This window comes from Meleagris gallopavo, chromosome 23 (genome assembly GCF_905368555.1).
Source record: "Meleagris gallopavo chromosome 23, MGAL_WU_HG_1.1, whole genome shotgun sequence".
Lineage (NCBI taxonomy): Eukaryota > Metazoa > Chordata > Aves > Galliformes > Phasianidae > Meleagris > Meleagris gallopavo.
The window spans coordinates 912,257-936,682 of NC_139426.1; the positions used below are offsets into that span (position 1 = coordinate 912,257).

Below are 24,426 nucleotides of genomic sequence, written 5' to 3' on the forward strand. Positions count from 1 at the left end.
GATGGAGCTGCTCTGCCAGAACAGCTTCAAAAGAGTGCGGAGGATATGCACCACTGGTTTCTTAATGGAGGTGATGGAGGCATGCTTCCATGCAAAAAATATTTAAACAGATTGTAATGAGGATCTGGCTTCATTACGGAGCCTTGTAGGGCTGATGACTGAATTGCTCCTGTTGCACTCAGGTCCCCAGTTGGAATGAATGCATGAGCACGCAGCACTCGAGGACACCAGAGCAGTTGTCTCAGTGTGAATCTTGCCAATGGTACAATATTGCTTGCTGTTGCATGAACGGAACATGTCTCCTCTGATTGTTTTTCCCTGCTCTTCTGAGATAGATGCTGTTTGAGGAGCCCCGCTGGTGGAAGGTCTTCTCAGAGGAGCAGACACAGCTTTTTACATGAAACCTCTGACCTCAGGAGTGGAAGCGATAGAAAACCAACAGCAAATTCCTTGCCGATGAAGCTTGGTCCTTTCAGAAAGGAGTCCATGAGACTTGGCAAAAGTCTGGCCTCAGCAATCCATCCCACGGTCCCACTCCATGGTGTTTCAGCTGTAATTGTCCTTTTTTAATTTGGGGAGCTACTGAGCTGTAGCAATATTCCCCAAGCAGCTTAAACTCCCACTCCTGTAAGATACAGGAGAAGAAGATTCCTCTCGATGCAAATCATGATGGTTTTCGCTCTGTTAAGGCACTGCCTGGCCCAGCACCTGTGCTCAGACCAGCTCTGCCCATGGGGTCACTGCTCATCTGCCCATGGATCAGGAATTCTTAAGAGCCAGGAACAAATTTGGTGAGGCTTTATAAACATTATGTATTGAATTATCACAAGCTAAGTGACAGAAAATGAACAAGAATTAATCACATGACCGAGAGGGAGAACATCTCTGCGCAGCAATCATTTCAAAGGCAAATAGAAATATTTATAGGCTGAGGGTTGCACAAGTTGCCACCACGCACTGGCAGGAGATGTGCTGTGGGTTTGCTTTAGGATGGGGCTGCAGCAGGCGTGTGGGCATGGCTGTGCTGAACGGCAAAGCTCATCCCAAGCTGGGTTCAAAGGGGTGTGCTGGGTACAATTCTGCAAAATAAGTGCAGAATGTAAAACATGCTGGTGATCTTCCATTTCCCAGCAGCTGCAGACTGGCCCCTGCTACTCTGACAGGGACTGCTCGTTCTGGTGGGAGCAGAACACACTTGCTGGTACCTGCAGAGGATAAAAGGGAAGAGATGATTTGTTCACATCCCAAAGCAATCCCTGCAGGCAGATTCAGAGACAGGTTTCCAATTGCCTCCATTCAGAGACACCAAGCAGGCTTTAAAGAATCCCGTGTATTTTTAGCAGCAACATAATATCAGTGGAAATCTAATAAACTTTGCCATCAAATATTTATCCCATTACATCGGCTTAAGTAATTCAAGCTACCGAAATCAACACAGTGTTTTTATTTTTAATGAGCCTGCTGTAAAACAGCCTCTTCTATCATTGTCAGGTGTGCGTGGAGAAGAGGTACGTCGGCTCGAAGCGCTTTTAATCTCCCCGAAGAAACAATGCTAAATAATGGAGAACGTTTACCAAAAGGCTGCCTGTCGCTGGGAGAAGAGCTAAGCAGGGCTGGGTAAGGCTGCAGCTCTGTGCCCAGGGCAGAAGGGCTGCCGTGTGCCAGGCAGGTCTCGGGTCGCAGGCAGTGACAGTGGGCAGGAGCTGCGGTTCCCACGGCATCTCCGGTGGAACAGTGACCCCCAGCGTCTGCAGCCCCCCACCCGGAGGAGGAGACTTGTTTGCACGACGCTGTTAATGCAGCTATTAGGTGCAATCGGAACAAAATGTTGGTCTGCATTGTGGCAGCGATGCTGGGCTGCTGCAGCAGTGCAATCACACCGATTATTGGTTGTGGCAGTGGACCGGTCCCAGTGGGGTGTTTTGTGCTGGGAGAGATTTAGTTGGGTTTTGTGAAATGCTTTAAAAAATCCACATTGCTCGGAGCTGCTGAAGCCTTTGGAAGGGTATGAAGTTGTGGGCAGTGCCTGGGGAAGAAGGCTTTGCCGTATTACCACTTGAAACAGCTACAAAAGCCAGGTATTTGCATCAGAAGCACCTGCCAGTGCAGGCAGCTCCTCTGGACTCTTGGGTTCTTACATCTGCCTTAAGGGTTTTCATTAAAGTAATGAATTTCTTTTTTGGCAAAGCCAGTGTACTGTTTTATTATCTCCATATTCTGACACTCTGCATTTTGTTCTTGATAAGATAATAGAAATCTAAAATAAGATTCAGAAAGGTTTTTCATGTGGCAAGCGTAAAATGTAATTACGTGGCGTGGGTTTCCTGTTGTTTTTATGTATGGCCTCTCTGGTTCCTGGCGTGAGTATTTCAAAGTAGTGAATACAAAGGTCTTATTTGGATTGGAGCAGTACAGAGGCACCCAGGATGGTATTGCTCAGGGCAGCGGGTGTCAGAGAGCTGCAGGCTCCCCTGAATGTTTCAGTTCTGACTGGGTTATCAGCTCATCAGCAATTCTTCCAGGAGACAGTGGCTCCGGGAGCCCCAGATCAGCACTTCAGTATTCACTGTCATTACCTGAGTTGGCATGACAACATTGCGGCGGTGCAACTGGGAAGAACGATGGGGAAAAGCTGTATCTCCAAAGCTCAGCTAAGCCATCCTGCTGGAGCTGCTCTGCAAGCAGGCTGAGGGCAGCGGGCAGAGGGACAGGCAGCCCAGATCTCACTGTCCCAGATGGGAGGTGGTGCATCATCATTCTGCTTTCTCCCCAGGTGCTGCTAATGAAGAAGAATGAAATCAGCCACTTGAGCTAAAAATAACTTTTCCATAGCAGGAAAAGACCAGCCCGTGCTCCTGCTGGATGCTTGGTTAGTTTGATAGATCTCTCATTCAACAGTTTGCAGCCGTTATGTTAACAGGCAACATTATTTTTGGCTGCTGTCCCTTGCATGTCACTAATGTTTAACCAAATGAACTTGCAGGATTATAACAGACAGAGACACTGGTGGAAGTGACAGGCACAGAGACAAGTGCTGCAAGAAGCTAATTTACACATCGAATTTCACAGCCCGAGCCTCCCTTCCTGCTCAATAAGCTCATCAGCTGCTGCTTCATACCCGCCAGCCAGCTCTCATAAAAACGAGGGAGCTCAGAAAATGGCTTTTTTTTCTTTTTTTCTTTCTTTTTTTTTTTTTTTGCCTGCCTGCTTAGACAACAGATTCTAATAAAAACCACTTTTTAATATGGTTGAGACTAAGTCCCCTTTTATGTGGAAATGTGAATTTAATGTAAATACTTTGCGCTGCTCTGCTTCTCTTTAAGGGCTTGTTGGCTGCTAGCGGTCTCTGTGCAGTCTTTCAAGGCACTCCAGAGGCACTGAGCTCTGAGATGTGGGCAGATCTCCGAGGAGGTTCTTGCTGCCTCTCCTGGGGGCCTCTCTGCACTCTGCAATGGATGTTTTCTCAGAGAGTGATCAGAAAACGCAACATCTGCAGTTGTGAAATTGCCCCCATTTTCCCATGAAGGAAGGTTGTTATTGAGAGAGAACGCAGTGCGCGGAATCCAGGAGCTTTGCAAAGAAGCTGCACAGGTTGATGTTGGACTTGACAATCTCAGAAGTCTTTCCAACCTTTATGATGCTGATTCTAAGCCCTGGTGTTCTGGCTTTGTCTGTGCAAGGTGTGCACAGACAAGGATGTGCACGGATGTCTCCAAGGCCGCTTGGCTGAGTCTGGCACCTCAGTGTTATGGAAACCATTCATTAACATCTCCAAAATCTTTTTTTTTTTTTTTTTCTTGCTATTTTCAGTTCACAGAGGAAACTGAAACGGCAATCAAGCTTTCCAGCAGCAGAAATGCTGCTCTGCAGCCAGTTCTAGTCTCTCCTGTTTACGAGGCAGTATACGTTTTCACTGTATAATAAAAACAATCATCTGTATTCCTTGGCTGCAAGCAACAACACTGACAGTGGAGCAACTTTTGGTGCTTTGGAGGAGAATATGAATCATCTCAGCCACAGAACAAAGCGCAGAAGACCCCTGAGCACTGAGCAAAGCTGCACAACAACGCACCAGGCCTGTTCTCCAACCTCTGCAGGCGTTGTGGTGCTGAGAAAAAGCTGAATATCCTCAGAGGAATATTGCTGCCACATCTCTGAGGTTTAAACTGTTGCTCATGTTTTTTTTTCAGGCCAGGATGCGCAGATGGGAATGTTATCTGCTGGCTTGGGGCAGGAGCACAGGTACCAGCCCCAAACTGAGGAGAATTGTGACGTGACTCTGAAGCAAGGAAGCACGTTATCCATGCAGAATTATAGAGATCCCCATCCTGTCCTCCAAGCACACAGTTAACAGAAAGCAGCAAAGTGGTTTTGTGCTATGGGCAGAGCTGTAGGCTTGAGCTGCCCACAGCCATCGCCTCCCATGAGGACACACAAAGCTAATCAAACTCACGGCTCTCCTCACAGTCCTTGAAGTTAAGGAGGGATATATTCCTGACACCATTTGTTCCCCAAGGGCTGGATCACGACTTCCCAATGCACATCTTAGAACCAAAGCTTCCAGAAAGAAGGCGCTGGAAAGCTAAAGACCTGACATGTTTATCATCCACACAGCTTGCACGCAAATTTATTTTAGTCTCTTTCCAGGAGAAAAGCTGGGCGCTGCGTTTTGCCTCAGCAAAAGGCGGTTTAACGTCCCTATGGGCCCGGATACCCGGCAGCCCGCGGCCTCTCCCCGCCCCTCCTGTGGGGAAGGGCGGCCCGCAGCGCTGCGCTCCGACCAGGCCGGGTATCACCGCCCCTCCCCAAGATGGCGGCGGGCGGGAAGGCGCGAGCCGGGGCGGCCAGCAGGGCAGGCGGCGGGAGGAGGCGGCAGGTGAGGGGCTGCTGCCGCGGGACGGGACGGGGAGCGCCTGGAGAGCGCTCGGGATGTGGAGGCCGTGCCGATGGCACGGGGATGGCAGTCAGCCACGTCTCTGCCCTGCTTTGTGCTCTGAGGAGCTGTTGGCCATGAGCTGTACGAGGTTCAATTTAGACCTCTTTATTCTCCCACAGTGGCTGTGCTTGGTGAGGTTTCTCTCAGAGTTCGTGCCCGGCCTCCCCACACGAGCTGGCTGCTGATGTGTTCAGGTGCTTTTGAACTTCAGGAGCTTCTCTCTTTTTTTTTTTCTTCTTTTTTTTCTAACAGACTTGTTCACACAAAGCAGCTGGCAAACGGCCCTCGAAGAGGCTAAAATGCGAAAGAAACAGTCTGGTGAAGTCAGGACTGGAAGGCTGTATGTGTGGGATTGAGAACCCTCCTGCACCTAAAGCATCTGCTGAGGGCTCAACTGCAGAAGGTACAGGAGATCACCAGGTAATTCAGCTGGAAAAAAGTGAAAGCATCCCAGAGACTGGGACGGAGCCATGTGCAGCGAAATCAAGGAGTGCTCCTTCAAAAACAGAAAGCAGTGAGAATCTGCAAGATCGTGCCTGCAGGGAGGAGGGGAGCAGCTGTGAGAGCTTGCTTTTGGAAGGGACCAGCTTGAAGGATGGAGACATCCCTAAAAAACTAACAGAACTGGATAACAGTGCTTTCTTGGATGAAGACAGTAACCAGCCGATGCCAGTGGATCGATTCTTTGGAAACATTGACTTTATGCAGGTAAGGGAGAGTCTGCCTTTAACACTATGTACATTTGGACATGTGATGCCTTCATATTTTATCTGTTTAATGAGTGTTTAGTGGGAGCAGTGAGGATTCATTTGTGGAGGACTTTATCTCCTCTGCATCCTTTTCAAGACTGCAGAGGGAATGGCAGCTCTCACTTTGACCATGAGCAGTGGCTGGTTCAGACAGGCTCCCTTTTGCACCCTAAGGGTTTATTCAAATGCCACTTCCATGCGTGTGTTAATGCCTCATGTATGAAATGAGTAAGAATGGGAACTGCTGGAATGGGGGAGGTCTGCCATTTGCAGCAACTTCACTTCATGATTTCTTCTTTTAGGATCAGCTAGCAGCTGTACTCCCGAGCACAGCAATGAGCAGGAGGGAATACAGAAGGCTGCATTTCATCGCCAAGGAAGATGAGGAGGACGAGGATGCTCTCTAGCAGCGAACTATAAAACAAGGAAACTTTGTTTTCAGTTTTCTTTGTCCTTCTACCAGTGTAATGGTGGTTGGCTGTATAACTAGCACGATGTCAGTATTTGCATTTTCTTAGAGAATGGGTAGAGTCTGCTTCTACAGAGTTGTCAGATACAGGATTCCCCACTCTTTTTCTGGAGCAGAGTTTGAATGCTCAGAGAATTGGACATAAATTCTAATTTATTATTAATCACTAGTACTTATAAAAAAGCATGGAAAATATCAGCTCCTATTGCTACAAGTCTGAACTCATATTTACAGCAAACACTTGGCCTATTCTCACTTCTTTTTTAAAAATTATCATCTTTGGACAGTTCTTTTATTTCTGTGATGTCTGCCATTACAGCACCTTGCTAGTAATGCAGCCACTTGACTTGCCCACTTCAAACAGGGACACCAGCCTCTGTTGTGCAAGTTGTCTTGCACTGTTTACCTTTAAAATGCAATTCTGCTGGCAAAACTCAATGCACATATGTGATTATGAATTCAATGTTTTTAATCTCCAGACATGAAGTAGTTTTTCTATTGCTCCTCTGTTCTCTGAACAACCATGTGAAGCTCACAGCTTCCATCTTCCACATCAGCTGTAAGCAGTGCCCTTTTGACAGCTCTGTAATGCAGATTGTTCATTATTTTCAAATGACTTCCAAAGGTTATGAACAGAAATTTTGTAAACAAACACATTGGCAGTGATAAAGGCAGAACAGAATCTCTCAGTAGGACTTTACTGGTAGACAAACAAGTACTGATGGCCAAGTAGATATGGGTCAGTCCTTCAAATCTGTTATTTCTGGCCTGCATTTTTAGAAGATGATGAGCAACCTCACGCGATTCCAGGAATTGCTAACTCATCCAGTGTTCATGATAATACTTTGAAAGTGTGATTCTGCAAGAAGCTCTCAGATATTTATTATTATAAAAATAAAGAAACTATTTCTAAAAATACAGAGAAAATATGATCAGCAGATGGTTTACATCCATATTAATTTTTACAGCTACAGTATGTTGAACATTCAAAAATCTGAAGCCAAACAAATTGTATATGCATGACATGTTAATTTATTCAGATTCCCACTCCAATTGATGTATTGTTTCTGTCAGTGCTAGTTCTTGGCTCCTTTTTACTCTTAAGTCTGTAACACTGAAAAAAAATCTTCATATTTTAGCGTACTCATGGTTTTCATCACAACTCCATCTAAAAGCAGTTCTCCCAGCTTTCCTTAAATGCCATATTAGATTTTTTTTTTCCTAGGCAGCATCTTCTCACACACACACACACACACACACACTCACTCAATGCAAAATGGTGTTTGTAAGAAACGTGCCACACTGACAGCACAGTGCTTGTTGTCAGAATCTTTACTGCAGGCCCCTCCCCAATACCAAAATACCAGAATGTGCATTTTCACCTTTGTTACTGTTGATATATATTCAGTAAGATGATCAGGAAGGCTCAATCCAATGGTGCTGGAACTCCTTACTAAAAATGCACCTGCTTATTTTTCATGTTGAAATGTTTGGGAAAGGAATTGAATTTGATGCTTTAATTAGCACTGTCTGTAGCAAAGCTCCTGCATTTCCAAGTCCTAGCAAGTCAGGACTCACAGCAATACTATCTTAATAATAATCCTGTCTGAACTAGATGAATTTATCAGATAAGAAAGAGAACCAGTGATAGGAAGAAAATGGAAATAAAAAACAAAACCAACAACCAAAGTAAATACCCAAAACTTTCCTTTGAGGTAAGTGATGTTAATGTCTGGTAAATATCCACTACTTAATTTCTAAGCACCTTTTCCTGTGCTAAGTCTTTCTAGTCTGCAGTGGCCATGCTGTATTATACCTTACTGTTGACTACTCACGCACCTCTACCTCCACATACACACACAGAAAGATGGCAGTGATTTTACTTTTATTTTTTGATTTAAAAAATTCTCATCCCTGAGAGTTCAGTTGCTATCAGCTGATATTTAGAAAAAAAGTGTAAAAAATGATCTATTTGTATTTTGTTACCTGGGAGGTAGAGAGTTGTTTTACAGAAGCAGTTTCTGCAGACAAACATGATTGCTGCATAATAAGATTGTATGTGTTGCTTCAAGAAAGCTCAATCCAGAGAGGCAAGTGGGAAAGATGACAAAGCACAAGGGTGGTAAAAGCAGAGATGCACCACAGCCCTGCTTATTCCTAGAAGACCTGCATCTATGCAACAGTAGATTGAATGGTCACAGATGAGTGCAGATATTTTCATAGAGAAAAGCCAGCAGCTTTGCTGAATCATTTGGTCTGTCTGGAGTACAGTGCTTGTCTTCCTAGTGAAGGCACAGAATAATTACCCTAGAGTATTCTTTCTTTGGCTTAACGTTCAGAGCAGTATCAATCTGCATTGAATCATTGAATCATTGAATCATGTAAAAGTTCAGTTTCTGTACCATGCATTTTGCACCTACATTTATCACAGCAAGCAAGAAATCATAAGGTATCATCAGTGTCAGCTTCTGGCCTCTATTTTGCACACTGCAGCTGTGAGTCAGCTTATCACACTCTGCACAGTGTCATCTAAGGTGGGACAATCAGGCACGATCTGAACGCGTGCTTTGCGAGATTGCAGTTCAATTAATGCACTGGAGGTGATAAAGGAAGAAGGCCTTGGCAGAAGAGACTTGCTAAGTAAGGCTTTGTTTAAGAAACAAGAGCTATTTAAACATGATGCCATCTTACATGATTTTGAAATGGAAAAAAAACAAAACCAGAAGTTGCTTCCAAAGAGAGCACTATGAAATCTCACGGGTTTGCTTCCTTTTTCTGTAAATTTTAGTTTTGTCACAGCTGAGATTATGATTGGTTTTCTTATGGCAAGCAATATGTACAAGTTTTAGGTTATTCAGTGTAAACAATAGCTGATAAAAGTACTCCCAGTTCACTTCTCTTCCATCTCGTGTTTTGACAGCTTCTGCCAGTTCTGGGACAACACTACGTTTCTTTTCTATTCTGCAGAATGCAAAAGAGAAAACAATATTGCTAGCAAAATCTGTTTTCTTAACAATATGTCTCCATCTGCCTTTTAAAGCAAGGCAGAAGTTGCATTGTTTTACTACAACTAGGTTTAAAGTGTTTTTATGAAGAAATCAATTTAGCAAATCCCCTTTGCTTCAAAAGTACACAATGCCTGGAAAGAGGTCTGAAGGTTTCTGCCAGAGGCAGGGAAAGAAGAGAGGATATCTTTCATAAAGGATAATGTGGTAAGCAGGGTAAATTCCCATACAGACAAAATCTGAACAGGTGAATTTGGATTAATGCTTTATACGTACATGTGATCGAGGTTCCAGGTGCTGAAGAGGATTCTGCTTTCCCTGTTAGTATAGGGGTTGATAGAATGCTTACATGGGCAGTCATCTCTGTCAAAAGGGCCCTGTAAAACAAGGTGCTGCAATGAAAGGCACGCTGCTCATCAGCCCAGCTCAGTCCCAGTCCTGAACTGATGCAGCTTCCTCTCACCACAACCAGACACAGGTGATAACATTGCCAAAACTCAGCTCTTCTCTATGCAAGCACTCAAGTCACCATCTCCTTTCTCTAATGTTGTCACTGCTGCTTCTTAGAACCAAAGACTCTGCTTTGGGGCAGGGTTGAACCTACCTGACAAGAGAACCATCCCTCCTTTGTGCACAGGCGCATCGCTGCCTCCTCCTCTGTCCTGTCAAAGTAGCTGCCATTATATTTCACAGATTTCAGTTTATCCGACATCAGGTCGAGTATCCTTTTATATGCATCTCTTGCTGTAGGATGAACATTTGAAATAAAATTACTAACCTAAAAAAAAAAAAAAAAAAAGAAGTACAATCATTCCTTGGCATCTGGAGCAGCTTGTGTCTCTTCTACAAGTGCTGTGCTGGACTACAAAGGTATTATATATACACGTGTGTGTGTACTTAACATGTAGTCACACTTTTACCTCTTTCATGTAGCTTCGTATTCTGCTTTCACAGCTGTACCGCATATAGCTGGATTTGTTCTTGAAACGAGATTCTAGACCTAAAGAGAACCAGATTAATTTAGTACGGTGCTTCTAGTTCTGTGCATCTGCTTAGATGTGTCCTTACGCCTTCTTTTCACAAACTCAGTAAACAGGCTTTTTTCTTTCACTGCTTCAAGGCTAGCCTGCTGTCAGGGCCTAACAGAACCACACAGCCCATCTACTTTGAGAGCAGGGCTGTGTCAGCTGCGACACGCAGGCTGTTGTTCATCACTGGTGAGAATGCACAGCTAATGGTGGCGGCTGTGTAGAAAAGCAGTGTTTTGTAACTGAGAATTTGCTCTATCAAATAGCATTATTGTGCTCTTTGTATGTGGAACGCTGTGCCCGGTTCCGGGCTCCTCCGTTCAGGGCTGACTGGGATCTCTGGGACGCCCAGCAGGGGCTGCACAGATGCGGGTCCGGAGCATCACGGAAACGCTGAGAACCAGGGGGCTGCTGAGCCCGGGGAAGAGAAGCCAAGAGTGGATCTGAGCAATGCCTATCGGTATCAGGAGGGCAGGGCCGGGCTCGCATCGGCACAAGGGACATCGGGCGCCAGCCGGCACTCGCGGAGCTCCACAGGAGCACGAGGAATCGCGTACCCTCGAACCACTTCCCGTCCTCGTCCCGGCGCTCGGCCGCGCCGTCCCCGCTCAGGTTGTGGATCAGATCCGTCAGCAGCCTCTGTCTGCGGGGCGCCCGCTCGTCCTCCAGCAGCTTCCGAGCGGCCTCCAGCACCGCGTCCGTCCGGCAGCACAGGGCGGCCAGGAACCGCTCCAGGTCCCCGCAACCTGCGGGCGGAGCGCCCTTCAGCAGCCGAAACACGGATCGCCCTTCGGCAGCCCGCAGCTCCCCCCCCCCGCCCCGCACTCACAGCCCGGCCAGCTCTCTCCGGGCCGCAGCAGCACCAGCTCCGTCTGCGGCGGCAGCGTGCGGAAGAACGCCTCGCTCAGCTCCGTCCCGTCCTCGTAGAGGCACAGCCGGCTGCCTGCCAACGGGAGCTGCCCGGGCGGTCACGCGGGACCGGGTTACGCGGGTCCGAGACCCGCGGGACCGAGACCCGCCACCCCCGACCCCCGATCCGCACCTGCAGCAGCCGGCAGCCCTTCCGCAGCAGCCCACGCAGGCTCCCCGCCGCCGCCCCGAACTTCTGCGCGCTGCCGGGGCGGCGGAGACGGAACGGCCTGAGCGGAGCCGCCATCGCTGCGCCCGCCGCTCCCCCGCCTGCCGCTGTGCGCATGCGCGTCGCTGCGGCCCGCGTTGGGCGCTGCGCATGCGTGGCGGCGCCCGCGCCGTTGCTACGGTGACGAGCGATGGAGCCGCGCTGAGGTGAGTGCGGTGTTGTGCCGTGCGGTGCGGGCCCGGCTCGATCCTTTCTGCTTCCCTCCGGCCGGAGAGCTCCCTTCGAAGGGCCGTGCCAAGCCGTCCCGGCGTTCAGGGCCCCTACGTGGCGGCTCGGGCCGTAGAACGGCTCTTTAAGGGCCGTTTTCCCGAGCTGGCGTCACTGCGGCCTGCGGGGCGCTGCCTTCCGTGCTGAGGGAAGGGCGGGAAGAGATTCCTCACAGCTCCGTCCTGCTGTGTGTGTGTGTGTCTGGGGACCTGCGCGGCTGTGAAATGGTGCTGGGTGATTTCTGCCTGCATCGATTCTGTCCTCTTGTTATTATTATTCCCTGTCAAACAAACGGGGCGGGATGTCACACTGCTCTGACGGTCCTGCATCTGGACATCTGGAGTAAGGAGAAGCTTCTGGGCTCATCACGGTTTGAGTTTTGTCTTGGATTGTTAGATTTAGCCCTCCAGTACTTGGAAGGAGCCCACAAGGGCTCTGCTTTTTACACAGTCTGATGGTTTAACTTGCTGTACAAGTTAACCAAGCCCTCGCTTCACCAAGTCCTGCTAAAACACTCAGCATAAGAATACGGCTCAGTTTATGGAGCTGGCATTAAATAAATTCAGATTTACAGTCATCAGCTGCTGGTTTAATGGACCACAGTACGGAATTCTTGGACTGTGGTGCTTCAGTGTTGTTTTATTGCCTTCCTAGGGATTAGCTTAAGTTTGAAACGTGGTTGTTTTGAATAGCTCGCCTCTGCAGGATGCCGCACAAGGTTGGCTTTGTAGTCATTAGCTCATCAGGGCATGAAGATGGCTTCAGTGCAAAGGAGCTGATGGTCCACGCACCAACAGTGAATGGATGGCGGTCACCGAGGTACTGCAAGGGAGAGGGATGTGCTTAATCCTACAGCACTGAGTGTATTTTGAGTGGGAGATGCAGCATGCGTGTTCAGACTAGTTTAATGCATGCTAGACCAAATTGGTTATAAAACAAAAGCTTCTAAGTTACTTTAACCCTGTGGCATCCTTATTCTGCAGGGAAAAAAAAAGCCTTGGTTACACCAAAAGGGCATCTTAGAGTTTGCAATTGCATTGTCTTGGTATTAAAACTATAATCTTCACAATACATCTTCTAGATGTATGTAGTTGTCTTAGTTTCAGCTGGAACAGTCCTTTTCCTTCATAGTGACTGATATGCTGCTATGTTAAACCACAACAGCAGTGCACTTTAACAGACACACGCATGCATTAAAGTGAAAAATGTTTCTACTCTTTGTTTTTGCAATATTTGTAATGATGGCAAACTATAATAACTTTGAAAAGTTTCATGATTAAATGTTATTCAAGTTGGAAGTGAAGTGATCTTTATGGCTCAACATTGTGCACATTTTCAGACTCTGTCAGTATCCACAAGAAATCACTCTGCAGTTGGTGGAGAGATGTCGAATACGAAAACTGCAGCTGCTTGCTCACCAGTACATGATACCAAGCAAAATTGAGTTCTTCATCAGTGAAAGCTTGCCTGAATACTTTGCTCCTTATCAATCAGAGAGGTTTCACAGACTAGGGTGAGTCTGACAGCTCTGAATTGCTGTATTACCTTAAATCAAGGCCTCAGAAGGAAATAAGCAATCTGGGGATACTGGGGCTGATCCAGCCATGTTGAAATCAATGGGTTAAAATCAATCGCACTTAAAGCAGTGGGACCTGACCAAGCCTGTGAGGTTTATTTGGTTTCTACAAGAGGCAGGATGCAGGTGAACACTTTTGTAAATGACAGCATGCTGTTTGGTTTATGAGTGAGTTTTAAACCTGATCAAAATGCTTAATTGAGGAGCCAAAACACAGCTGTGTGTTTGTGTGTTTCCTCTGCTTACTGCTACACTTTCCTTCTCAGTTATGTCCCTCTCTCAGACAATGAGAAGACAGGTTTCAAAGCTCGAGAGTTAAAATCTGTGTATATGGATGCGGTTGGCCAGTACCTGAAGCTGATCTTCCATAAAAATTATGTCAATAAATACAACTTGTACAGCCAGGTAAGTTGAGTTGTGCTCCTTACTTTGTAAGCTAGATGAAGTTTCAGTAGCACAGAGTAGGCATAGAAATCTGCTCACTGAACTTGTAGAAGCTGAAATGCTGATGAAAGCTCCTGAGTTCATTTTTATTCTGACCAAATGCATGCAACTTATGCGGAGCAAATGAATTCAGTGCACGTTCCATCACTGCCTTTTGTTTTGAGTTTTAGCCTGCATAGCAGGCTCTGTGCTGAAGACAAGGTAAGTTTGTAGACAATATTGAAATTGTACATTTTCTTACATTTAAGTAAAAGCAAGGAACGGAAGGAGAGAGATGAGTTGGAGTAAATCACTACTTGATTTTTCAGATGGTGAAGATTTGGAGGGTATATCAGCACAAAGTGTCTAGCAACTGATTGGGCGTGTGCATTTAAGCATGCTGTTTCAATCTGTGTAAGATAACAAAATAACAACCTTGTGCTTTCACTTTTTCTTCAAATCTCTCTCAGGTTGCCCTGGTAGCTATAAATGTTATTGGAGATCCAGCAGACTACAGTAATGACAGCAATAAACACGTAAGTACAAAGCATCCCTGTGCTTTTACTGGTGCTGCACATATTCAGTTGCAGGGTTCTTGAGATAATGGATGCATCTTCTGGTAGTTTCATCCTTCAGCACAGGTGCTGTATATTGATTTTGATCTAACTTTGAAGTAAGGGGGATCTCAAAAATTGAGCCTAATTTGTGGATGCAAAAATTAAAACAATTAATTGGAACATTTGCATTGCACTCTTAAAATTCTCACATTTTGGTATGACCCAAAACAATTAAAATAAGTCAGAATTTCTATCCTGAACATACATGTTGTTGATGAATGTGCATTAAGATCTTTTTTTTCCCCACAAAGCCTTCCAGAGAGAAGCTGATAGACCACTACTTAGGAATTAAATCAGATGATCCTGCCTTAGATGGAACATACCTGGGGTAAAGATATTCTTTTGCACATACCCTGCCAAAACATCTTCTTGGTCTCTATTAATTCTCAGTCTCTGTATTCTGTTACTTCTCTACCTATGCAAAGAAAACAAATACCCACAGTCTGAATGTTACTGATTTATCTTTTCCTGTATCTTCAGGAAGTCTGACTCCATCTCACCTCTGGATGATTTGGCTTTTGACATGTACCAGGATCCAGAAGTTGCTCAGATAATACGCAGACTGGACGAGAAGAAGCACGAAGCTGTCCATCAGGAGCGCTACGATTACGCCAAGAAACTCAAGCAAGCTATTGCAGACTTGCAGAAGGTATTGTTAAGAGGCTGCTCGTCTCTGAAGCCACGAGGTACTGCAGTGATCCATCAAGGATTGCTAGCATTAACATGGAAGTGTAACAACTCCCAGTATGTCGTAAAAACAGTAATTTAAAATTCAGCTGACTTAATAATTTGTTTGGAAATAATGTCTATGTGTATTTATAATAATGTGATGCCAAGCTGAGTAGTTAAAATGTTTTCCAGGTGGGGGAACGACTGGGACGGTACGAAGTGGAGAAACGTTACGCTGTAGAGAAAGAGGATTATGATCTTGCTAAGAAGAAAAAGCAACAAATGGATGCGTACCGCCTGAAAGTATATCAGCAGCTGCAGCTCCACAACCTTCTGGATGCTGAGCTGATGGTGGGTGCAGTTGTTCCTGGTTTGGGAGGCTCTGTCACATGAGTTTTGTAAATAGAAAGGGCTGAGCAACCCGAATAAATGCAGGGAATGAGAGTCATTACCCAGGGAAGCTTTTTCTTTGGATTGTGGGTTTTCCCAACCAAAGACTCAAACTTCATAAACATGATTAATTCTCTGTAAATTGCATTAGAATTTAAAGCAAATAATATTTAGATTCCTAAATGTTTTGCATTATTCCAGAGCTGCACATGCAGATTCATAAGGTACTGACATTCCTTTGAGAGAGGCAGAATATTATTTACTGTCACAGCTGTAAATGTAATGACTGATTTTAGTACAAAATAGCCTTTCTTTCAAAATCTCAGACTCGAAAGCCACCTGACCTGCCTGTGGAGCCTGTGGTTTATGATAGTCTTCAGCACACAAAGGCTACAAGTTCACCTTCTTGTGAGAACACAGAACTGCAGAGCTCACAGGGCGAGCTGTGGAAAGCAGAGTCTTTGCTAGAAGAGAAGCCAACAGAACCTAATTCTCCTGAGCCTGTTTTTCTCCATCAGTCTACTCCTCCCACTCTGTCTCATCCCACAACCTCCAGGGAAGTGTTTGCCCAAGAAGAGGTAAGTAATGTGCCTCTGTTGCCAGAGAAATCTCCACAGCAAGAAATCTTGCATTCAGCCTTCTAAAACAAAGTCTGTCGTGGTTATTCTCATTGCTTGTACAGTATTTGAAACTGCTGAATTTGCTGATATAATAATTGGTATTGGCCTTTCACTTTGCTGAATTTCTTGGAAAGCTGTTAAAAATGTTCATTCAGATGGAAGATAAAAAGAAAAAGACAACATCTGACTTACAGACAGATGAACAGAAAGTAGACATTAAATGACTGGAGGAATCACAGCTGCTTTGGTAGCAGGATAGGCAGCTGAAGTCTGCTTAATAGTGGCTTAATAAATCTTGGAGATCACATTGTATGTAAGCAGGAAGCAAATTTATGTGACTGCAAGGAAAGTAGCAGAGTCTTGGCAAATCTCACAAAGACTCGCTGTGACTTTTGTAGCAGTAATATTCTCTTAATAGTATGATGACATAAAAGAATTTAACAAATAGAGCTTATGACTTGCTGGCTGCCTACCAACAGGTGATTTCTGTAACTGTCTGCACTTCCACAAAAGGCATTTGGTGTGTGTGATGGTATGTAAGAGATAAGTACTACTTAGAAGCACTGATTCTGTTTCTTCATGATATCTTTATGGAAACTTCAGTATCTGTACTTAATTGTTAAACAATACTGCTTTGAAGGGAAAAGTAAACTGAATTGAGGCAAATCCAATTAATGATGAAACATCTTCACATCTAAGTTATTTCTGGAATAGCAGATCTTATCTTCCCTGTTAGGTTGAATTTTTACCTTATGATGAGAGACCTCTCCCAGCCATCCATAAACACTCGGAGGAAGCAGTTAGATACCTCGAGCCAGAGAAGACTGAGGGAGACATCAGTAATACTCCAAGAAGTGGCATTACTGGGGAACCAGAACCACTGAGTGAGAAGGCACTGAGGGAGGCCAGCCCTGCTATTGAAGTTTTTGGAGAAGCTTTGGTAAAGAAAATAAAATAAACACATGGATTATTGGGATCTGTTGTGAGTTTATTTGGTGTTCGCTCAGTCAGCGGAGAATTACTGATATGGTTTTTACATGTTCAAGGATCTGAAATAAAGAAAAGGACTGTGGATATGTGGATGCCCGGGTTTGGCACTGGTGTGGCACTGGAGCTTTTAGGATTGATTACTTGATAATCTGTTAATTGTTTATTGCCTAGTAGTCTGCTTTGGGCTGCACTCCCTACCAGAGTACCTGTCACTATAAAGGAGCTTTTGTAGAGAGAGAAATCATTACTATGTCTCAGGTGGTTCCTGGAACATGATCTATTAATCCATTTTACTCGGCGTTTCTCAAAAAATAAGTGCAGAAGCACCTCTTGTAGTAAAAGCCAGGTTCCTTTGGAAAAGGCCTGGGGGTTTGATACTTAAGTTCATGTGTTCTTTTGAGGTTGTTTCTGTATGTAAATATTGAAACATGAGTACTGACCTTTTAAAAGATGATTTTGTTTTGTGTTCAGGTCTCTGGAGCATATTCCAAAAGCTGGTCATATCGAGAAGATGCATTACTGGCTGTGTATAGGAAGCTGATGGAAATGGCAGTAAGCACTCCAAAGGAGGATTTAAAGAACATGCTGAGGGCTGCTATTTTTCTTGTAAGAAGAGCCATAAAAGACATCGTATCTTCAGTAAGTGGTGATGTGTGTGATAAGAAAATGCCTCCAGCCTGCAATTTGCTCCACATGTTGTTTGCTCTGTCCCAGTGAAATCAGCAAGGCCTCACTCAGTGCTGGGATCACTCAGTGCTGGGATCACTCAGTGCTGGGATCACTCAGTGCTGGGATCACTCAGTGCTGGGATCACTCAGCAGCAAATCTCAAACTAAGGCAGAAGAATTTTAAATACCATTTAAAAAATCCTGTGATTGTGCTTCTTCTCTATGGTATTTTTTCACCATTTCTTTCTTTTTATTTAGGTTTTTCAAGCTTCCCTGAAACTTTTAAAAATGCTCATTACACAATATGTACCAAAACATAAACTGGGGAAGCTGGAAACTTCTCACTGTGTGGAAAAAACACTTCCAGGTTTGCTCTCTAGAACAGGAGACTCTTCGTCCCGCCTTCGCATCATGGCTGCTAAATTCATTCAGGTCAGAGCTTTTCTTTGCACCACAGTTTGGTTAACATTAAGAATGTCACAGAGGTGACCAGTGGGCAACATCTGACCTGGCTGGGTGTCAGTGCAGAGCTTGCTGCTGTGAGGGGAGGCAGAGTGGTAGCAGCAGCTGAGCGTTAGCATATAATTGAAGTATAGATTGCAAAAGTCAACTTAACAAAAGCATACAAAAATGTCTGTTTAAAAGACAATGTCCATCCATGTTAAGTGTTGGCAAAGCACAGTTGGGAAGGTCTGCTAGGGGATTGCAGCACTGTTTTCCAGTAGAGTTTAGAAGAGTAATTCTGTGTGAAAGTGTGTTAACCCAGTCCCAGGAGGGGGGTAGGTGGGTCTCTGGCTCTGGGTTGTTTATCTGTGATTGCATCCATACAGAGAAGGAAAATGAATTCCTTCCACTGGAGGATGTAACTGTAACTTCAAGGGGTGAAAAGCTCTGATGTGTCACTACAACCCTCAGAAATGACTGGTTGCCTTATTACTACTGCTTGACTTACTTGCAATAGATCTGTAACTGAATGTTTCAGTGCCAGTGAGGAAGTGATCACAATCACACTGCAGAGGAGCTCTGGCCTCAACAGGAGGAAACTGCTTTTCTATCACCAGCACGAGGTGCTGCACTGCCCCAGGAAGCAGTTCCTTAGGGAAGGTGCCAGCTAGAAGTAACTTATCCCTGCTGAAATAGCAAACAACCAGCTACATTTCACTGAAGTTCTTCATTTTACTGAGCTCGTTTTAAGCCACACAGATTAACTCTGCTTGGCAAAGGCAGCTCATTTCCCACACGTAGCATTCCTACACACACTGACTGTATATTTACAGGAAATGGCACTGTGGAGCGAAGTGAAACCTCTCCAGATTGTTCCAGTTCATTTGGTTCAACCCTTAAAACCGAATTCCCCAACACATCTGGCCATGAGTCGAGTGGAATTAGTTGAGTGCCTCTTGAAAGAGATGGGAACTGAAAACTCAGGGTTTACCATCAGCAATGCCATGAAGGTGGGAGTCGGAGCGTGCAGCACTTGGAGTTCCTTTCTGTTGCTGTTGGATTCGTGTTTATTTCTGTTTTCTTTTCAGTTTGCAACAGGAGCTTTGGAGCATAGAGTTTATGAAGTTCGTGATGTAGCACTGAGAATTATCTTTGATATGTACAGGAAACACAAAGCTGCCATACTGGAATATCTCCCTCCAGATGATGCAAGCATTCGGAAGACTGTTCTCTATAAAACACTCTTTGATGGATTTACGAAAATAGATGGTAAACTTTCTGAAGCTGAAATGAGGGTAAGTAAGAGGATTGCTGATATCTTGTGTTTTGCAGATTCTCCTGTATGACAGATGGTTCAAAAACTTTCATAATTGGAGTATTTTCTTCACAGGCACAAAAAAAGGCAGCAACAGAAGAAGCAGAGAGACAGAAGAAGGCAGAAATAAAAGTTCTTCAAGGTCAGCTGGCAGCTCTAAGGGAGATACAAGCAGAAGTTCAAGCTGGAAAGGTTGGGGTGTTTTGGTTTTGGTCTAAATATATATATTTTGAAACGTTTTCCTCAAGTGTCCCATGCTCAGATAGTTTGCAAGGAGACAAGTCATGTCAGTTGTAAGAGGGATGGGGGATGTGGAAGAGGGAAGGAGAGCATTCTCTCTCAGTCTGATTTTTCATCCTGAGTTTCACATCTGGGGAGTTGTTTTTTGTAACAAATAAGAAATTGGAACCCTTCCCATTTTAGAACCTGATGGTGTTGTAAAGTGTTGGCTCTGCTTCTAAGCCTTTAATTCCAGAGAAAAATCAAAATCTGTTATTTTTCTCCCCAGTTCGTATCACAATCACAAAAGACGTTTGTGACTTAAAAAATTCTTTGTTCCATAGGAAAAAGAGTCTGATTTCCAGAAGACAAAAGATCAAGGTAGGTAATTTCAGGTAGTATTAAGAGTTGAGATGCCCTTGAAACACTGTGGATGCTCAGTGTGTTAGATTGTATTGATCTGGTATTAGATCTGTTGCTTTTGTTTATCAGGAGAAGGAATATTTCCATTTTCTTCTTTACAGGTTACAAAAGCCCACAGCCTGCAGCAGCAGAGATTCCAGATGATCATTCCTCTGTTGCAAATTACTTGGATAAGTAAGCTAGATTAATAGCTTCTAATCACCTTAAGTGCTTCGTATAACCTGCTAACAACTATGATAGTATTTCTCTAGTAGATCAAAGCTCATGACTTATGCTTTTAAACAATGAAAAAGAAAACCTTTCTAACAGATTTAGAGCAGTCCTGGGTGTTGATTTGTAACTACTAGCATGGCACTACTTTGAATTTGTTTTCTTAATAGCTGTTGGTGGGATAAAAAAATAAGCACAGGTCAGGACTATGCAGAGAAAATAAGGACTGTGTTACAGAACGGTTCCTAATAGTGGGGATCATCTGTTCCCATATGTAGTGTTACTGATATTATGGTTTTTTGGTTGGTTGATTGATTGCTTTGTTCTTTGCATGTCTTTTTCCCCAGCTTATGCATTTTTTGTGGTGAAAGGAATGAATCCTTCACAGAGGAAGGACTGGATCTCCATTACTGGAAACGCTGTCCTATGTTAACCAGATGTGAGCACTGCAAACAGGTCAGGCACAACAAGTCAGCAGCAGTTTTTATTCTGTTGTTAACGTGACAAGATATTTAATGCTACAACAGATGAATTCTGAGCACTGAGTGATTTAGGATAGCATTTTTAGAAAAAAGCAGTTGTACAAAACCTATCACCCACTGCGCTCCAATTCCATTTTTTTTTCCATTTGTCACTTTGAGAAGAGATAGTTAGCTTCCAAAAATCACAGAGGAAGCTTTGTTTTAATGCTGTTCTTGTTTACTCAGTACAGTACAAATCTTGGGTACCTTTGTTGTGCTGCAGGTGGTAGAAATAGCAAGCCTGACGGAGCATTTGTTGACTGAGTGTGATAAGAAGGACAGCTTTGGGAAATGCCAGCGATGCAGTGAAGCCTTTCCAAAGGATGAGTTGCTCGACCACATTAAGAGCAAGACTTGCAATGGTGAGTAGTTCTAAACAGGAAGGCTGAACTTCAAAAGTCAGGTCAGTCCAGCATCCAAGCACATTTTTGTCAAGTCAGACCACTTCTGTTTAGGTATTGCATTATGGATGTAGAATCTTAGTCTGTTTTCAGGAGAGAACATGTCTGACAAAAATCCCTGTGTTTCCCAGTGCTTGAAATGCTTTGCTTCCATGAATGCATGTGAAGAGGATGAGTGAGGAGAGAAAAGACAGCTTGTGTCACATCCTTGCAGTTCGAGGCCCAGACACTGTGATGGTAGCTACCCATGGGATGTAAATGATCATAAAGGATCCGACTTCTGTCAGAGCAGCGAATGATGATAAGCTAGGGGCTGCTTTAATCCTGGGGCAGTCATCTGTGAGTTGTTACGCAGATCCTCCTTGTATGTTTAAACTCACCTGTCTGTGCTGTACTTGTATTATCCTTTCAGCTGCCAAACCAGAAAATGTGGCAAACCATTGCCCACTGTGCCATGACAACTTTTCTCCTGGAGAGGAGGTAAGGCTGCTTACCAGATTGCTCTGATTTTGTTCCATCATGAGGACTGAGTTTTTGTCCTCCTAAAACACTGCTTTACATGCAGAGATTTTAGAACTTACCAGGGTTGTTGCCAGGCTCTGTAATGGCTCTCTCATTCTCAGGGGACTTGAAATTGGGGAACGTGGGGTTTTTTTGTTACTTGTGCCCACGTTCCTCTTTGGAGAAACCTCTCGTGCCCTCTGGTTTGAAGGTGCTGTCGTCTTTCTAGTGCTAGCAGTCCGCATTCTTTAGTGGCACTGAATGCTTCAGCTATGACTGTACCCCTTTCTCCTGTGTTTAAGGTTCTGTGTGCACAGACTGAGTAGACAGAAGGGTGGCTAACCTTGCTGGTTTCTTAATATCACTTCTTTATAACTGGTTAGGCCTGGAAGTCACACCTCATGGGCACGGATGGCTGTGCAATGAATCTACGAAGGTTATCCACCATAAATAAAACTATTCCAATGCAGCCTGGTAAGACTTCTTTGTAATGATTGTTCTTTTTTGCTGTGTTGCCACTGCTTAAGGAAAGTATTTCAGCCTTGAGAGCAAGATGGCTGCTTACATTTTCAACACGCTTTTTGCATTTGGGTAACCTAAGTGATATTTTGGTAACAGTAAGTTCAATAACAGTAATTTCAAGGTCAATTGCCAGGGGAAACTGACACGTCTGATAATTGGATCATTTCAGCCTTGCTTCTACTTAATAGTATGGTCATGAATAGAACAATCAGCAGTGATTGCAACCAGTTACAGTTCTGGAAAGCTCCTGACCACCAAGGCAGTGAATTGAGAGCCTGTTTTGGCTGTGAATGTCCAATCAGAGGACACTGGTCTAATCCTACGTACAAAACGAATCGAGTAGTTTGTGCTGGGAGCTGCTTTTCCTTTCCCAGCAGAACCAGGAGCTGGGCAGAGCTGATGGCTGTGCAAGTTCAACATCAGCAGAGAGAAAATGATGCTCATCTCAGACTTTTTAAAGTTGTCTCTGCTTATTTGGCACATGTAAAATCCCCTTACTTCATGAATGCAGAAGTTAAGCAAACAAGCTATTTTCACTGCTTGCAGCACCAAAACTATTCTCCTCTGCTTTTTTTCCCTTCAAGCTTTTTCTTTCAGTGCTGTTTCATCCCCTCCATGCTCAGATTGTTGCCAGAGTTAAAGTGCTGTGTCTGAGTTTTGCTCTGCTCATAGCTGCTTTTCAGGGCTATGCCAAGCTCCTGGGCAGAGCCCTTAAATGCTCTCTTTCAGCTGCCGTAAGTGAATGCAGTTCAACTCAGGGCTCAGACGAGCAAGCAGTGACCTGTGGCATCTCTTCACAGGCAAAACGGGAGGCCACTATTTGAAGAAACCAAGTCCTTCAATGACCAAAGTTCGACCTCCCTCCATAGGAAGCAAGATCCCAACGCCAAGAGGAGGCCCGAATAAAAGCTCAGGCAAAACGTACTCAAAGCAGTGATAGGACAAGTGCTGTGGTTTGTATTTTTTATTTAATAATCGGGCATGTCGTTAGTAATGGCCATTTAAAAATTCTGAGCAACTTAGATCTTTTCCATATGAGAACTGAGGCTGTGTGCAGGGCTGCAGCAGAGCAGTGATGGCACTGCTCCACGGCTTCCACGGCAGCACTGTGGTTTTCTGATTAGAAAGGAGCAAATCCTCCATTGCAGCCGCCCGCCTCGTTCCCCATCGTGCACAAGGAAGGTGTGGCTGCTTCCTCGTCACAAAAACAGCCCAAACCAAACCCCGAGGAGTACAGCATTCATATGGAGGGATGCTGTGCTTACTGCCACGGTGAGCACAGCCCTGTGGCTGCTCAGGGGCTCCGTGGTGGTGGAGGTGAGCGATGGTATCAGCAGGCATTTGGTGTAAGGTGGAATGAAAAATGTATGTGCATGTGAGAAGAAACGTGTATCAGAATACACAAAATGTGTCACTAAAGAGCTGTATGGCCCTGTTCAGGTGAACTCCTGAACCGTTCAGTTGGTAAAATACCAGTTCCATAAGGCAGAATTCTTCCTTACCTGTTTGTGTGATTGAAAAAAAAGAGAGAGGGGCTGCAGTGCAGCTGAAAAAAGCTGTGAGGGCTTTTTGTTTTCCCTTTTGCAAATCCTAGAGTGTTAACAGCATTAATACTCAGCTTAGCTGCTTTGTCAGGGCGTGTGCAAGGAGCACCCAGACCCGAGGGATATTTCAGTGCCACAAACCACGCGTGGCTGAGGGCGGCCCTCAGTGCTGAACCCTGGCTGTGATTTATGCCGTCAAGGAGCGAATGCGTGGTGCTGCTTTGCACACACAGCGCTGATTTTATAACACAGCTTGTGCGCAGCCTGCCTACAAGCGTGTGGATTTCACAGGTAGATCAGCACAGATACATTTTGAAAGTCTTTATATGAATTTTAACTCTTCCAAATATATCAATAGTATATATATATATATTCATAAGGTTTGTATATTTAATATAGATGTATGCTTCCTTCCACGAGGGAGCTGCAGGTTCCTGTGTTAGAGCCTCGCTCTATGCAAGCAGAGCAGCAGCTGCAGCTGGTTGTGCTCAGAGCTGAGCAGGGCCACGGACTGCAGGCGTGGGGCTGCTGCACAGCGTGGTTCCTTTTGGAGCTGAACTGCGAGCTCTGCATCGTGCGGAGGAAAAGAGAAAGAGCCGTTTGTGCGCTCTGGGTTGGCCAGTACGGCGCACACGGTTGCGAAGGCAGCTCTGCATCGCTCCTCGAGCACGGCTTCTAAACACAGGCAGAACGTAATTAAGACAGCTGATGAGCTACATGCGGGCAGCAGGATCTGTGCTTCTGTTTTATAACTGCACCGAGCCTTTTGAGATACGCTTTTAATAACCAATAAAAGATTTGAGCTAAAGAACAGCCGTTTCGCGTCTGCCCGAGGCCCGGC

The 24,426-nt window shown here is 44.8% G+C and overlaps 3 protein-coding genes across 8 annotated transcripts; 2 read left to right on the top strand and 1 right to left on the bottom strand.

The window, feature by feature from the left end:
- The first annotated feature begins 4,729 nt into the window (after window positions 1-4,729).
- On the top strand, window positions 4,730-9,961 carry C23H1orf174 (chromosome 23 C1orf174 homolog). The gene is made up of 3 exons (XM_019622452.3): window positions 4,730-4,876; window positions 5,189-5,644; window positions 5,988-9,961. Exons 1-3 carry the CDS (start codon window positions 4,811-4,813, stop codon window positions 6,090-6,092), a joined length of 627 nt encoding a protein of 208 aa, XP_019477997.2. The 5' UTR covers window positions 4,730-4,810; the 3' UTR covers window positions 6,093-9,961.
- Window positions 7,472-11,366, bottom strand: DFFB (DNA fragmentation factor subunit beta). 2 transcript variants are annotated; one of them, XM_085242451.1, is made up of 7 exons: window positions 11,230-11,366; window positions 11,017-11,143; window positions 10,745-10,933; window positions 10,080-10,159; window positions 9,764-9,937; window positions 9,436-9,536; window positions 7,472-9,115 (listed from the first exon to the last, which is right to left on the bottom strand). In XM_085242451.1, exons 1-7 carry the CDS (start codon window positions 11,341-11,343, stop codon window positions 8,899-8,901), a joined length of 1,002 nt encoding a protein of 333 aa, XP_085098577.1. In that variant the 5' UTR covers window positions 11,344-11,366; the 3' UTR covers window positions 7,472-8,898. The 2 variants fall into 2 exon arrangements, with proteins under 2 accessions (XP_085098577.1, XP_085098578.1); XM_085242452.1 differs by lacking the exon at window positions 10,080-10,159 and having other exon boundaries at window positions 9,764-9,903.
- Window position 11,367: 1 nt separating this feature from the next.
- Window positions 11,368-24,396, top strand: CEP104 (centrosomal protein 104). Of its 5 annotated transcripts, XM_010722713.3 has the most exons (22): window positions 11,368-11,471; window positions 12,225-12,351; window positions 12,872-13,045; window positions 13,375-13,513; window positions 14,002-14,067; window positions 14,400-14,476; window positions 14,629-14,797; window positions 15,010-15,168; window positions 15,534-15,785; window positions 16,564-16,767; window positions 17,289-17,456; window positions 17,744-17,917; window positions 18,763-18,939; window positions 19,018-19,224; window positions 19,320-19,436; window positions 19,808-19,844; window positions 19,988-20,060; window positions 20,444-20,552; window positions 20,841-20,979; window positions 21,431-21,498; window positions 21,903-21,993; window positions 22,842-24,396. In XM_010722713.3, exons 2-22 carry the CDS (start codon window positions 12,239-12,241, stop codon window positions 22,976-22,978), a joined length of 2,850 nt encoding a protein of 949 aa, XP_010721015.2. In that variant the 5' UTR covers window positions 11,368-11,471; window positions 12,225-12,238; the 3' UTR covers window positions 22,979-24,396. The 5 variants fall into 5 exon arrangements, 4 of the variants coding, with proteins under 4 accessions (XP_010721015.2, XP_085098562.1, XP_085098561.1 ...); XR_014887906.1 differs by lacking the exons at window positions 21,903-21,993; window positions 22,842-24,396 and adding an exon at window positions 21,150-21,255 and having other exon boundaries at window positions 21,431-21,447; XM_085242436.1 differs by lacking the exon at window positions 21,903-21,993.
- Window positions 24,397-24,426: the final 30 nt, after the last annotated feature.

Excerpts from the sequence above, each read along its gene's own strand:
- C23H1orf174 (XM_019622452.3), top strand. The coding sequence starts at position 4,811 with ATGGCGGCGGGCGGGAAGGCGCGAGCCGGGGCGGCCAGCAGGGCAGGC. Across the intron at positions 4,877-5,188 it reads GCGGCGGGAGGAGGCGGCAG|ACTTGTTCACACAAAGCAGC; the intron begins GTGAGGGGCTGC and ends TTTTTCTAACAG. Across the intron at positions 5,645-5,987 it reads GAAACATTGACTTTATGCAG|GATCAGCTAGCAGCTGTACT; the intron begins GTAAGGGAGAGT and ends TTCTTCTTTTAG.
- DFFB (XM_085242451.1), bottom strand. The coding sequence starts at position 11,343 with ATGGCGGCTCCGCTCAGGCCGTTCCGTCTCCGCCGCCCCGGCAGCGCG. Across the intron at positions 9,938-10,079 it reads TACGAAGCTACATGAAAGAG|GTTAGTAATTTTATTTCAAA; the intron begins GTAAAAGTGTGA and ends TTTTTTTTTTAG. Across the intron at positions 9,116-9,435 it reads ACCTGGAACCTCGATCACAT|AATAGAAAAGAAACGTAGTG; the intron begins GTACGTATAAAG and ends TGCATTCTGCAG.
- CEP104 (XM_010722713.3), top strand. The coding sequence starts at position 12,239 with ATGCCGCACAAGGTTGGCTTTGTAGTCATTAGCTCATCAGGGCATGAA. Across the intron at positions 14,798-15,009 it reads CTATTGCAGACTTGCAGAAG|GTGGGGGAACGACTGGGACG; the intron begins GTATTGTTAAGA and ends AATGTTTTCCAG. Across the intron at positions 17,457-17,743 it reads TAAAAGACATCGTATCTTCA|GTTTTTCAAGCTTCCCTGAA; the intron begins GTAAGTGGTGAT and ends CTTTTTATTTAG.